The sequence below is a fragment of the Ursus americanus genome, chromosome 18, assembly GCF_024610735.1.
Source record: "Ursus americanus isolate L20-20 chromosome 18, mUrsAme1.1.p, whole genome shotgun sequence".
Taxonomy (NCBI): Eukaryota; Metazoa; Chordata; class Mammalia; order Carnivora; family Ursidae; genus Ursus; species Ursus americanus.
In genome coordinates, this window is record NC_142144.1 from 33,244,379 (window position 1) to 33,258,858 (window position 14,480).

At 49.2% G+C, this 14,480-nt stretch overlaps 1 protein-coding gene across 3 annotated transcripts in view; it reads right to left on the reverse strand.

Moving 5' to 3' along the window:
• Positions 1-1,245: 1,245 nt before the first annotated feature.
• FRMPD1 (FERM and PDZ domain containing 1) overlaps positions 1,246-14,480 on the reverse strand; it is a 122,101-nt gene continuing 108,866 nt past the window's right edge. For all 3 annotated transcript variants that reach the window (XM_087869555.1, XM_087869554.1, XM_045780603.2), the window contains 6 exons: positions 13,232-13,358; positions 12,997-13,092; positions 10,917-11,099; positions 9,582-9,729; positions 6,645-7,451; positions 1,246-3,751 (listed from right to left, as the gene is read on the reverse strand). In XM_087869555.1, the coding sequence (XP_087725681.1) occupies positions 1,368-3,751; positions 6,645-7,451; positions 9,582-9,729; positions 10,917-11,099; positions 12,997-13,092; positions 13,232-13,358 (3,745 nt within the window). In that variant the 3' untranslated portion in view covers positions 1,246-1,367. The remainder of the gene's footprint in view (positions 3,752-6,644; positions 7,452-9,581; positions 9,730-10,916; positions 11,100-12,996; positions 13,093-13,231; positions 13,359-14,480) is intronic.

Sequence of the window (14,480 nt, forward strand, 5' to 3'; positions counted from 1 at the left end):
GAAAATAAATCTTTTCCTGGCACAAGTACTGGTTAACTGGTTAGTTAACAAGGGACGTTAGAAGACAAGAGGTCTTCTCCCAAAATATTGCTTTCCTCCGATTGCCAAGATCTTAGGTACGTAACACTCTCATTCTGCCCCCTGATTTTTCTGGGTGGAGAGGAATTAGGGGCCCGTGCAGACCCAAAACTGATCAGGAGTACCAGAGAGACAAAGAGACCCCTCGAATGAGCTCTAATAACCCCAGGTGAGCAGCTAAGCCAGCTTTGGTCTGGACAGAGGAGCCAGGGGAAAAAGACATCCCAAGGGTACCTTGAAATCAGTTTTCCTGGAGTCTGAAAACAAAATGTAGGAAATGGTTTTACCCTAGGAGGGGCATCCATAAAGTCTGGGGGTTATTACTGACTTTTACTGAGTATTTACTAGATTATTTACTAGATTTCTACACTGCAAAGCAGGAACTCTTAATATTTAAAGAGAAAACCAAAGCACAGGGGGGGTTAAGTAGCTTGTCCAATGTCCTGCTAAAATTAACTGGGATTAACTGGCTCCACTGCGATTAGTGAGAAATGTACTAAATATATTTCTTTTGCTCTAGTATTACTCTTAAAAAGGCAACTCTAATTCATGGCTTTAATGTTTGCTGTTTTAGATATTTACAACAGAAAAAGGGTGCAGTATTCTGGTGTGCAGTCAATTTCCCAGGAAGCCCAGAGCACACACTCCTCGATGTGGGTCACCATGCAACTAAGAACTTACTGCCACCTAGTGGCAACCTATGCTTGTCATAGTGAGGGGGCCCAGAATACCAGGCTTACGGGCCAGGTCTGCACTGCAAACCAAACCTTGTGAAGGTAGAATCTATCAAATATGACATGTATTCACTCCTATTTGTGAAGGAGTTATTGCCAAATCAGAGTGATATGAGCAGTCAAGACCCTTTTTCAGTGACCCCCACCTTCCTCCCTCATCCCTGTCATCTTGGAACAGTTTGTGAGTTCCTCTTGCTTCCACACCCCTGGGTGAACTCCTAGTAGGGTATGGTTTACTGAGGGCAATTTACTTGTCTGTATGCCCCCTGTGGGTCTGTGAGCACCCTGACCACGGCCAGGGACTTGTCTTATTCATCTTTATATCCTAAGTGCCTACACATGGCCTGACCCAGAGGACGTCTCCAGTGAATGTTGAATGAATACGAGTGAGTGCTTTTGACCCAAACTTATCATCACTCTGTATGAGTCAGGCCAGGATGAAGCAGCAGTTTATTTGAATACTCTAGTAAACATTTTGGAGGGGTGGGCGGAGGAATGGAGGGGCTTCTCGGGAAAGTGTCCAGGGCAGGGCAGGGGCCTGGGCCAGTGGCCCGCTCACAGGGCAGCGGATGCCCGGAACTTATGGGTCAAACAGAACACGGCAGCCGTGAGGGCCGTGCACTGACGGGCCAAGAGTTTCACACTCAGGTCGTGGTAGCCTCTCTCACAGGTCAGCTTAGCAGCCTCTACGAACTGACGGTAGGTGTATACCACATCCCTCAGGTTCCCTGCCGCCTCCCGGTGCCGGCCGGAGCAGCGGCCGCAGTCTGTGAGCTGGAAGCACAGGCCAGCCAGCTGCACCAGGTGCTGGAAGGTGTCCCGCACGGCGCCCTGCATCTCTTCGGGGGACTGGTCCATTCTGATCACATGTTGACAGCTCGACAGGAGCTTCTGGGAACCAATGCAGAGGTGGCTCCGGCTTTCTGAAAAGTGCCAGCTGCACTTCTCGGGGGGGTGTCTGTTCCCATTCCCCCAAGAAGCTTCTAAAATATCTTGTAATTCCAGTAAGCTCTCTGTGAGTTGGATGAAGCCCTCTGGGCTGCCGGCAGGGGCAGCTTTCAGCCGTCTCAGAGCCCTGGAGCAGTACTCTGGCCAGATGTGGCTATTCCTCGACAGGGGCTCGGCACTGCAGCTGTGGGCACGGGCAGGCCTCCAGGGCAGGGCCAGCCGGCTTCCTGCAGAGGGTGGTGAGGTGAGGGGGGCTGTGGGGTGTGCTTCCAAGTCCCTGTCTTCTTCCTCTGTGTCTGGCTGCAGGCTCCGGAAGCACGTGGCGTAGGAGAACTGGCAGCTGCACTGCTCCATCCCAATCCTAGGGGCCACCGTTTCATTTGCACCCACGAACCCCAAAGATGTGGCCATCCTGAGGTTGGCAGAAACTTTAGGATGGCTTTCTGGGGCAAAGCACAGGAAAGACTTCTCAGCAGGAAGACAGATACTAGGGCCTTTGCCTTTGTTTTCTGACAGTGAACAATGGTTTGAACCTTCTAAGTGGGGCTCCTTTTGGGGACATGCTAGTGGCTTTGGCAGAGAAGGACCTGGATTAAAAGAGATCTGCTGCAGAGGGTCCCTAGAGGCTGTATCTTCCCCTGTCACATGGCTAAGTGGCTCAGCCTTGACCCCTTGCAGAGGGAAGTCTGATGGAATGGTCTGGTCCCCAAGCAAGAAGTCGGGGTCTAAACCCAGCTCTTCCAATAGTTTTTGCTCTTGGGCCTGGCAAGCTTGGCTTGGGGTTTCTTTTTGTCCTTTGGCGGGGTCCGTGGGGGAATGTGGCAGGGTCTGCTCAGTTCCTGTTACAGGAGGCCTCAAGGGCAGGGAGGCTATGATCCCACCAGCTGGAGCACTGATACCGATAGTCTGTCCCACAGCGTTCGACGGGTCCTCCTCGGAGTTGCCTGAAACTTGCCCAGATTCATCATGAAACAAACTGGTGCCATTTTTGTTTGTAACTTCTCCATCGTGTCCCAGAGATCGCTGTCCTTGCTGCTCCTCCTCTGCAGGGAAAGAAGCCATCTTCTCTCCTGAATTTATTCCACATTCACCGCTTCTAGACCTGACTGGAGGAGGCAACGAAGGCTCTGTGTATTTGGGGGCAGTTTCTTGCATAGGATTTGTAAACAAAGAACCCAGTCCTGTTTCAGATTGGACCCCTCCCAGCTCTAGTGTGTCTGCTTGAGAGGCACTGTGCGGCCCTGGGCTGATGGGCAGGCAGGATCTACCTGGGTTTGGGTCAGCATTGGAGAGGGAGGAGGTGCCATCCCCAAGCTCTAGGGTGAGTTCTTTGGGGGCACTACCATCCGGGTGTTGAAATGGAGACAAGGTTTGGGAAGGCTCTTCCTGAGCATTGTCTGGACCAGGTGAGCCTGGGTTGGAACAGTGAGGGGTACTTGCTGGGAAACTGGCAACAGTGGCAGTCAGGGGGGCATCCCCAGAACTCTCTTTATGGTTGGGGCCAATCCGGAGGCGAATGGCAGAAATAGAAGACACTCGAGAGTCAATGACTGACTTGGTTTCCATGGTCTCGGGCTCCATCTCCATAACCCGGGAGGCTGGGTTTTTGCTCTTGGTCTTCCTCAAGGGACCCAGCAGCCCCAGGGCCTTGGTCTCCAGGAGGCCGGGCTCACCTTGCATGTCCTGCAGAGAGGACACAGTCGGGGAGGGTGCGCCAAGGGCCAGATAGGGCTCCCTGTTGTAGTAGCACACGTCGTCCACACTCTCCAGGGAGGCTGAGGGCACCAGGGGAAATGAGACCTGACAGGTGTAGTCGGTCTGGAGGAAAGACCTTCTTTTCCTCAGTGTCTTGGCATACTTCTTCACCCCTGCCCTTCTGCTTGGGTCTCTTCCATCTGGCGCAGGATTCAGGCTATCCTCAGGGGTGCAAGTGCTAACCGTATTCTTCGAGCTTGTGGCACTGGGTTCTGCAGCAGGAACAGCTCTGGACCCTGAGAATCAAGAAAGGAAAGACTACATGAAACACAGAAAAACAGAGAAACTTAGAGAACTTGGGCTCAGGACTCAGGGTTGCCTGGATTCAAATCCTGACTGGGCTGGATATCCTTGGGCATGCTAAATCTTGACCTCCTCAATTTGCTCATCTAATAAGTGGGGATAGTAATTGTGGGAGACATTTTTTGATTCTTGGTTGCCCATGACCCATTTTATTCTTTTGGTCACAGTACCAAATGAAATAAAAATCAGTACCAAAATGAAAATGAGATGAATGAAGTCTCCCCAATTGTTACAGTCTGTTGGAACTCTTCATGCCTGCTCCCTATCCACATCAGCCAAGTAGCCAGATTTACGACCTAGAAAGCCACAAATTTCCTAGATTTTCACACTTGAACACATAGATTTAAAATGCTAATAAGGGGCGCCTGGGTCAGGCAGTCGGTTAAGCGTCCAACTCTTGGTTTTGGCTCAAGTCGTGATCTCGAGGTCATGAGATTAAGCCCCGCACTGGGCTCTCTCTCTCTGTAGAACAAAAAAATAAATCTTTAAAAAATAAAATAATAATAATAAAAAGTAGAGCCCATCCTTTGCAGCTACACTCTCCTGATTATACAATGAGGCATCCTGTCACACAGTCTCCAGGCCTGGTTACTGCCTGTGTCTAAACCAGCTCTTCACCTTTGCCAGCAATTCTATAACCTATCTGACATCTTTCTAGCACTCTTTCTTTGTGCTCATGTAGACCCAAGTCAGTCAGTACCTGTGGTAGCCGCCAGCATTGCACTCCTGCGCAGGATCAGTGAACTGGTGCATATCAAGCTCCCAGAACTGTGCCTAACAGTAGGTCAGTGACAGGAGCTGCTACCAGCCCTGTTCTTATTGTCACTACATGTGTGAGGATTCTGAGGGAGCTTTCTCTTGACAAAAAGTGTCACAACTCCAGGCGCCTGGGTGGCTCAGTCAGTTAGGTGTCTGACTCTTGGTTTCGGCTTGCGTCGAGATCTCAGGGTTGTGGGATCAAGGCCCGTGTCGGGCTCTGCACTCAGCACAGAGTCAGCTTGTCCCTCTCCCTCTGCTCCTCCCCCTGCTTACACACTCACTCGCTCTCAAATAAAATCTTAAAAAAAAAAAGCATCACGGCTTGGTCACAGGTGTGAGGGGTTTTGTGCATACCAGGGTGGACCTTTCTGAGTGGAGAAGCACTTTGTGAAGAAGTCCAGGGAATCAGCCAGAAGGAATCAGGATCATATCCCAGCACTTGAGAATCTGAAGGACTCAGATCAGTTGTTTCCAGTTTGGTTACACCTCATTAAAAACCTTATCTACTCCAAGGCTGCTCCTCAGGCTTCCTCAATCACAATCTTGGAGGCTACCACCTAAGAAGTTGTAGTATTTAAATCTGGTCCCTTGGGTGATTTGATGCCCACCCATGTTTTGGTCTCTATTGTGCCCCCGTCTTGACCCCTGCACAATGGCTGGCCCAGCAAGGCAAGCTGAGGGCAAGGATGGTGTTGGCTGGGTTCTTTGGAGAACAGTGCATACCTGCTCCTAAGTTTCTCCTTCTCTAGGGGTATAGTCAATTAATGAACTCAGGGTAGATGGTGGAGAGTTCATTCATTCATTTAGCAAAACTGTCAGGCACTATGTGCTGGGCACACAGGGCTGAGTGTGAAACACACAGTCCTTACACTCTAAGGAATCCTTGTTTTTTTTTTTTTTTAGTGAGGAAGAGAAACATCAACACAAAAATCACACAAATAAATAGACAATTATAGGCAATGCTAAGGGCTAGCAGGAAGCCCCCAGGAGGCTGTGAAAACATAGCCCCAGTCTTGGCAGTCTGGGTTGTGTTTCGGGGGAAGTGAATTTCCAGGTGGGGCCTGATAGATGGGTGGGCATTAGCAGCCAAAGATCAAGGTGAGGAGTGTTTTAGGCAGAAAGAGCAGCACTGCAAAGGCCAGAGGTAGGAAAGAGCGTGGCACTCTTCAAGAATGGCAAGGAGGTCTGTGTGGTAGGTATGCAGAAAGAGGGCTTTGGAGGAAGGAGAGAAAGAGAAAGAGGCCATGTCACAGGGGACCTCGAGAAGCCTCACGGGATTTGCTCAGGAGCTGGCCTCTCTTCCACCAGCAATAGGAAACCACCAGAGGACAGGGAACAACAGGGAGGGGCTGAAACAGAAATAAACGGGTTGCAGCTTCCCCAGCTCCTGCTGGGTCACCATCAATGTCTATGTACTATTTTCCAATTTTTTCTCCTTCAGCATGTAGTGTGTGCGTGTGTGTGTGTGTGTGTGTGTGTGTGTGTGTGTGTGTGTAAGTGTCCTGCAAGGATCTCAAGTCAACTCAGGAAGTCCCTCTATGTGGAAAGACACCCCATACTCTTTGTGGAGGAAAGGATGAGGAAGCAGAAAGAAACAGGACCGACAGATACCCTGCCTTTTCTTACGTCTGAGTCTCTTCAGTGGCCACCAATGGCCTATCAGTTTCTTCTTGCTTCAAAGCCTCATTGAATGTAGCGTCGGGGTCAATAATGACGCAGCCACTTGCCTCTGCCGAGCACTCCTGTCAAACCCTTTTCTGTGTAAATTCTGTCCATTTCACAAGGCCCAGCCCATTTACTACCTCTTCTGCAAAGCCTTTCCTAGTTCCCGCTGTTGAATTAGTGCGTCCCATCTCTGCTCACCTACAGTTCTCTGAACCTCCATCGTAGCCCTGACTTGAAGTTATGACGCTTACAATTTGGTCCACTGAGCCTTGTTGGGCTTTCTCAAACAAGGATAAGGACCCTGCTTTACTCATGTGTTTTCCCTTCAAGCTTGGTCCCTGCCCCTGCTGGGTGTTCAGGAGCTGCCTGCCAAGCCTGCAGACCTGCTGGGGGAAGACTCACTTGAGAGGGCGCCTGGGGGTGTGAGCTTGTCAGCGGCATCATAGTATTCCTCATCGGAGCTACCGTCCTCCAAGGCCAGTGGCAGGTGTGGGGCCAGGGCTTCCAGAGTGGAGCTGGGCTGGGCCTCAGTCCAGCCCTGCTGATCCCAGGCTGGGAGGCCTCCGCCCTGCCGGGAAGCTGTGCTCTCTGAGCTGTCACTCAGGTGGCTGGCCAGGGAGACATTGGAGCACAGGCTATAGTAGTCGGTCTGGCTGCCCTCATATAGCCTGGGGTCCAGCCTCACTGCACTCAGTTCTGGTCCCCAGCTGAAAGTCTCAGGAGCAGGACTCTCTGAGAACTCCGTCTTCTGGCACAGAGGACTGGCTTTCTGGGCCAGGTCCAGGAGACAGAGGAAGCCACTGGTTTCAATCCTGCTTCTCTCCTCTTGGCCATTAGAACCCAGAGTCTCTGGGAACGCCAGCAAGCTGGAGTGGAAGAAGCCAGACCTGCTGGAAGAGCAAGTGTCCAAGTCATCCTCTTCCAGGGCATCCATGGACTCGCTGGAGCCACTGGTCCTGCAGCCTCGGCTCTCAGTGTTGGCCGAGTCGGACGCCTCGGACTCAGCGCTGTCTGTCACACTGCTGGCCCCAGAGATGCTTGGGCCCCTCCTGGCCACCTCAGGTGTGGGGCTGTCCCCAGGAGGCGGCTCCTCTTTTTCGAGTGGTCTGCAGGGGCCCAGCTTCAGCGGGTGTCTGTCAGAGAGAGGCTCCAGCACACAGTCCACTTCAGAGGACTCCTCTGAGTCGCTGCACACCCTGGATTCGTAGCCTGTCATGCAAGAGAGCCCAGGGTTACAAGGCAGCATTCAGGGACTAGCAGAGGCACATATCCTCCCACCCCTCACTCTGCCTGTCCTCCCATTTTCCAGGGTGGCCAGACCAGATCATGCCATATTGGCTGGCTGACCCAAGACGCGTGGGGTTCCAGAGTCCACGTTCTCCTCACACATCAGGGCTACTTTCCCACATCTACCTGAACTGTGGAATGGAGACAGGACTACTTCTGAGGAGAGCTATGTGTTCATGGAAACATGAAGTTATGTGGCTGGATTTCACTCTGCTATGGGCAGCATCACCCAGGTTGGCTAGGCCCCACCTCAAATCCCAGCTCTGTCCTATCCCCAGGTGGGGAATCATAGTTAAAAAATAAAACAGATTCTCAGCCCTAACCCTGATGTACTAAGTCAAATATCTAGGGAATGGGGCTGAGAATCTGTATTCTTAGCAACTTTCTGTGGGATTCTGAGGGCAAGAGACTGGCACCATTTTGAAGTCTGGCCTTGGGGACCCACTAGTGCTACAGGGCTTTTAGGACAATCAAAACTCATCTAGCTGCTGGTACTCAGGAAGGATTGATGGCAGGAAGGTTGAGGGCATTGAGCCAGGTCTCCAATTTGTTTTCTACCATAGCCTCCAGTGTGATATTTCTAAAAACTTCTCTCTGATCACATCATACTCTACTTAAACCCCCTGATGGCTTCCTCTGCCTACAGGGAAGTTCTCCCACGGGAGTTAAGGCCTCTCACAGTGTGGCCCCAACCTCCTCGGCAGCCTGGACACACCCTCGCAGTGTGGCCCTGACCCCTTCTCAACAGCCTGGTCACCGCCTCACAGTGCAGCCCCACCCCTCCTCAGCAGTTTGGTCACCCCCTCACAGTATGGCCCCAAATCCTCCTCAGCAGCCTGGTCACCCCCTCACAGTGTAGCCCCACCCCTCCTCAGTAGCCTGGTCACCGCCTCACGGTGTAGCCCCACCCCTCCTCAGGAGCCTGGTCACCCTCTCACAGTGTGCTCCCCCACCCCCTTCTCAGCAGCCTGGTCATCCCCCACAGGCTTCACATGCTCCAGCTACCACAGAGAGCTTCTCACAGATCATGACCTTGCCCTTTGTGTCATGCCTCCATGTTGTCCCCTCTGCTTCAAATCATCTCTCCTCTCTTCTTTGCCTGGTTAACTTCAAGATTACTTCAAACACCGCCCTGCCCCCCACCCCCGAATGCCTTCCCTCCCACTGCCACCTGCCCCAGCAGAAGCAGACCCTCCCACCACCAGACCTTCACAACTGCTCCTACTCTGCATTGTCTGATTAGACTCTAAGATATCATCCCTTGTTCATAAACCATGTTAAAACCAAAACAAGTACCCAAAACTCATCGCTTCCTAATTATTTTACTTTATTTTACTATCATCTAATCTCTTGATATTATTTTTGCCTATTTGACCGAAATGGAGGAAATGCTATATAATGTTGTGCTGCTGAGCATCTCTTCCCATCTCCGCGTTCAATGACATCACGTGGATAGCTTGAAATTAGCCATAGTGGGAGTGTTCCAGCATTTATCAGCAAGCCAGTGGGAAAATGCTGCAGCAACAGCGCTGAAGCCAAAGCCTGACTGAAACTGGGAGCTGGCCTGGGAGACCGTTCATTTCATCTGGCCTCCACTACCTCATTCCTTATATACGATTTCAATTTCCTTCTATCGCCAGTACCCCCTTTCTTCTAACCACGTAAGGCTGAGAATTTCTATGATAATTCAAGAGAATGCAACAGAGCATTCTGTTGGACATGTAATAAAACGCTAGGTCATCTGTACTTTCTGAATAAATGACATCTTTTTTGCTAAAATAAAGATAAAATACAGTGGATCTTAGAGATGATTTAGGAAATACTACAGGGAATCAGAGGCGTTCAACAGCATTTCATGGCTTTAGGGGACTCTCAGATACAAAGAAAGCCTCTCTAGTTAGGATTTTTAGAAAGATCAACTGCTTACAAGGAAATAAATGGAAAAATAGCTCTCATCCACTTGGGTGGGAGTCTCAGCTCAACTCAACTCCCCCCCTCCCTTTAGGCTGTGCAAAGGGCCTGTCCTTATAGCAGCCAGCCTCAGCACCTCACCTTCTTCAGCAGACACCCGGTGCACCTGTTGTTTGCTTCCCGGCCAGAGGAAAATGGAGGTATCTGGGTCGACAAACAGCCGGTAGTACCCAGCAATCAGGCAGGCCAGGTCTTTTGCACTGTTGGATTCCAGCAGCAATGTCAGAACCTTTGAAGGTAAAGAGAGCTCTTATATAAAGGGCTAAGGGACAGTCTGAAGATTGACAACAAGGCCACGTGGGGCCAATGAGAGATTCCACGTAAGTCCAGCCATAGCCCACAGGCAGGCCTCCTGGTGTCTCCTATTCTCACCTGCAAGACTCGAAACAAGCATACATGCACACGTGCACACATACACACAACCACACATGCACGTACTCACACACACACACTCACAGAGGGTTCCTCCGCTTGAATCTCTACAATGTCTCCTGCCTCTTCACCCCCTAGTCCAGCCTCCCCATCCCAACCACCCCATCCCACCCTGCTCATTCATGTAGTGGGGCCCCTTCAACACCTGACCTGGAAAAAGAAATGGAGAGCAAATGGAGAAGGAAGAAGAGGGTGATTAAAAAAAAAAAACCCACAATAACTAATAATGCATCCTTGGGCATGTCAGAATTAAAGCAAAGGAGGGGCAATGCAGGGCCTCGCAGAGAGGCTCAGGAAGCGCTCTGTATCATCTACCCGTTCTCCTTGCTGCCACTCAAAACTCTCGGGCAGCCAGTCTGGTCCCATACATGTGTTAAAATCATCTGGTGCTCCCATCTAAGTTTCTAAACCCATCAGGAAAGTATATATTCCAAGCTCAGTTTACACCAAAAACAAAAACAAAAAACAAACGAACAAACAAAATAAAACATAATAAAACCCAAACCCTTTTAGGACCTTCCCAGGAAAATTAACCCTGTTCATTACTTTCCTTTTGATGATACAGGATGGATGATTTATCCTCTTCAGCAAATGCTGGATATTAGATTTTGTTCATACCCATATTCTCATAAACTACCCTAGGATAATTGAGCCCCAAATTCCAAAAGTTGGATTCAAAATCTCTTCCCTTAGGAGAAGGAAGGGAAGAATGAAGAGGCGGGGGTAAACAGAAGGGGGAATGAACCACGAGAGACTATGGACTCTGGGAAACAAACTGAGGGCTTCAGAGGGGAGAGGGTGGGGGATTGGGATAGGCTGGTGATGGGCATCAAGGAGGGCACGTATTGCATGGTGCACTGGGTGTTATACGCAAACAGTGACTCCTGGAACACTACATCAAAAACTAAGGATGTACTGCATGGTGACTAACATAACATAATAAAAAATTATTATTAAAAAAAAAATCTCTTCCCCATGCATTACCTTGACATCCTGAAGATACACTTTGACCATGCTCACTTTCTCGGACTCTTCTGTCAGTTCTACACGGCTGATGTTTGCGAACTCTGCCAATGTGGACATGATGTTGAGTTTGCTACTGATAATTTGGCTAATCCCATATTTGGCTCCAACTAGAAGGGCAATGTACGATTCTCTATCCTGTAACTGCATCCAGGTAGGAGAGGAATTAGTTTTCATTCACAAGTGAGTGAAAATACATTGCACATGCAAGACAGGACACCTCTCTCTGCAAAACTCCATGATTTTTATTTCAGACCCTCCCTCACCCCCTCCTCCCTAGACTGCCGAACTAGGCCATGGCCCGATCTGGGCCCCACCCACAGCTGAATGAAGTGTACCTCCCACAGGACACTTCACAACAGAGAGCCAAACCACGGCACTATTGCCTGTTTCCTACACACAATCTGTGCTTTCACACCTACATGCCCATAGTCGTGCTGCACCCTACTGAAATCCTGACCTTTCTTTACAAGCTTCCTTCAGGGGCACCTGGGTGGCTCAGTCGGTTAAGCGTCTGCCTTCAGCTCAGGTCATGATCCCGAAGTCCCTGGATTGAGTCCCACATCGGGCTCCCCGCTTGGCAGGGAGTCTGCTTCTTCCCCTCCCCCTGCTCCTGCTCTCTTTCTCTCTCTCTCTCTCAATTAAATAAATAAGAAATCTTAAAAAAAAAAAAAAACTTCCATCAAAATCTAGTGCCTATGGAAAACATCTGCTTGATCTGTCTCCTCAAGCCAGAGTAGCACTTCCCCTCTGTGTTGTTCCCACACCACAGCCTCTGTACTGCTCTGAGAGCGCTGAGCTGCCACTTCTCACTGTAATTACTCGTATCCAAGTGTCGAATTCACGTTAAGCTCCCTGACAACAGAGTTGGTATTCATCTACGTGGGTAGCCCCGCGTGCCCAGCAAGCACCGAGAGCCAGTTCAGTGTGGCTGGCGTCTCCCATTACCAGTTCCCACCTTAGATAGGAAAAGTCAAGGGAGGCTGGGGACAGGAACTTGACAGCTGGGAGAGGACAGGATTAGCCCGTGGGAAAAGTGGAAGTTTTTCTTGTACCTTCAAGCCTTCCTTTCTGTGATCTAGTCTCTTTTCCACCTTTTTGTCACCCACCTGTACAAAGACTCAACTATTTTTCCCTTCCCCTATCTGACGCTCTTCCTTTCTCTCCAAACATTGATTCTCTTTTTCCATCTACAGTGGTAGGTCAGTAATCTGATTAAACTGACCCATCGCTGTAAATGAGAAGCACACCAAATACACACTGAAAGGAGCTTTGTTAATATGTTAAAAACCCTGTAATGGGCCAGTTGTCTGGTTTTGTGCTGGAGGGTTCTGGGGCTGTCTGAACAGTGCCATGAGGGAGAGTCCCTGTAAGCCACAGCCCCCCAGTCACGGACTGCTGAAAAGCACAGAGCTCCAGGCCTAGGCTCCAGAAAGCAAGCTGGGGGAGGAAGGAGTACCACGGCAGAGGCTCTTTCGCTTTGCTTTTCCCTTCTCAGATCCACCCTCAGTTCTTCCCTTCTGAACAATCAGGACCCCAGCCTGGCAGTGAATCTAACACTCTCATCTTTCTTTCACGATTTCCCGTTCTTCCTCTTGGCCTTCATATACCCAAAGTGCCAGAGTAAACCGTGTACGTACATTTCCCTTCCCTCAGAATGCCCTTTCTTCCATACTGAAATCTGGCCAAATCCAACCTTCCCCCTCCCATACTCAACCCAAAGCTGGCAGGGGTGTCCTCTGTCTTCAAACTCCACGGCAACAGTCCCACTCCTTTCTCATGGCCTCACTTGGTCTATTGGGTACTTTGTTTCATTGTTTGAGGGTGGGAATCATGTCTTATTGAGTTCTGCCTCCCCCAGCATCTGTTACGGGGCTGGCACCAAGCATGATAAACACTCCTTGATGATGTAATATTTCGCTTCCCAAATTCTAGTACGTAACAGGGTGCTCAGGAATTTTAGGCTGAAAGATACACTGATCTTCAGAGGACCTCTGCAGTCTCTCATAAGAGTAGGGGTCCACATTTCTAGAATACGTACCATTAGAGTAGCATTAAAGATTTTTCCACCATATGTCTTGAGTTCCCCAAGGATCTGTAGATAATTTAAACGTAGCTGGGCAGCAGAAATAAGTTGCTTAAATAGGGGGGAAAAAGACTTAGAGTTATTTGCTTGCCTAGAATCCACACAGTACTGAAAATGCTTTCCCTGAGGTTTCACAACAGACAGCTGGGGGTGGGGGCAGGCTTGGTGTTGGCAGAAGCCACGACATTACCTTTTGTCGGGGTTCCAGCAAATTCTGGTTCCTCTTCATGTGGAAGCTAATGGCTTTCTTGATGTCTTTGCCTTTCATGTTTCGGAGTAAAGTTGGAGATATAAAGTTCTCTATTCCCCAGTCCTTCCTGCCATGAGATATTGGAGACACCATTTTTACAGTATACTTGGCTCTAATGAAGAGCAGAATTACATTTGATTCAGGAACTGAGTGTTCCCAGAACACTGCAATCAAGAGCTTCTTTCTCAACAGAAGATATATGCATACACACACACACACACACACACACACACACACACGTGAGCTTCTTTCTCAACAGAAGATATATGCATATATATATATACATGTGTGTATAAATATACATAAAATTTATAAATTTCATATATTTATATATATTTAATACACACACTCTCTCCATAAAAACCACAACCATTCAGGAATTAAACCCCACCTATCTTTCTGGGAGCTGATTACTTTTGGTGTGGTATGATTTTTTATTTTTTTAAGATTTTATTTATTTATTTGAGAGAGAGAGAGCACATGCAAGCAATGGAGCACAAGGGAGGGGGGAGGGTCAGAGGGAGAAGCAGACTCCCCGCTGAGCAGGGAGCCCAACTCGGGGCTCAATCCCAGGATCCCAGAATCATGATCTGAGCTGAAGGCAGATGCTTAACCGACTGAGCCACTCAGGTGCCCCGGTGTCGTATGATATTCTATTAATCAGAACAGATCTCAATCTTCTTTTTCCTACAATGTGGGTGAGAAATAATGATCACACATGTATAACATACTCTCACAAGGCAACACAGAGCACCTGTGAATCTCCTAGTCATGCTTCAGAATGGTACCAGCCTAACAGCCTCAAAATTCCCCCAAGAAATTGGTTAAAAACATAGATTCTCAGGTCCCACTCCCTGGAGATTTGATCCAATATTTGAGGAACAGGACCAAGAATCTGTTTTATTTTTTAAATATGATTCCCCAATGGATTTTGATGTCCAGACAGGACAGAGCTGAGATTTGGTGAGTGGGTTAACAAACCTGGGTGATGCTGCCCAGAGCAGAATGAAAATTTAGGCTAAGAATAAGGAGGTGTTGGAATCCCAGGACTTGAAACTGCCCTAATAGGAATATAATGCAACACAAATGGCTCACACAAAATTAATTTCCAAGGCATTTCTGCCCTCAGAAGAGCTTTACACTGATGTTGTCAACTGATTTCCCAAGACATTCTCTCAGGAACTGGGAA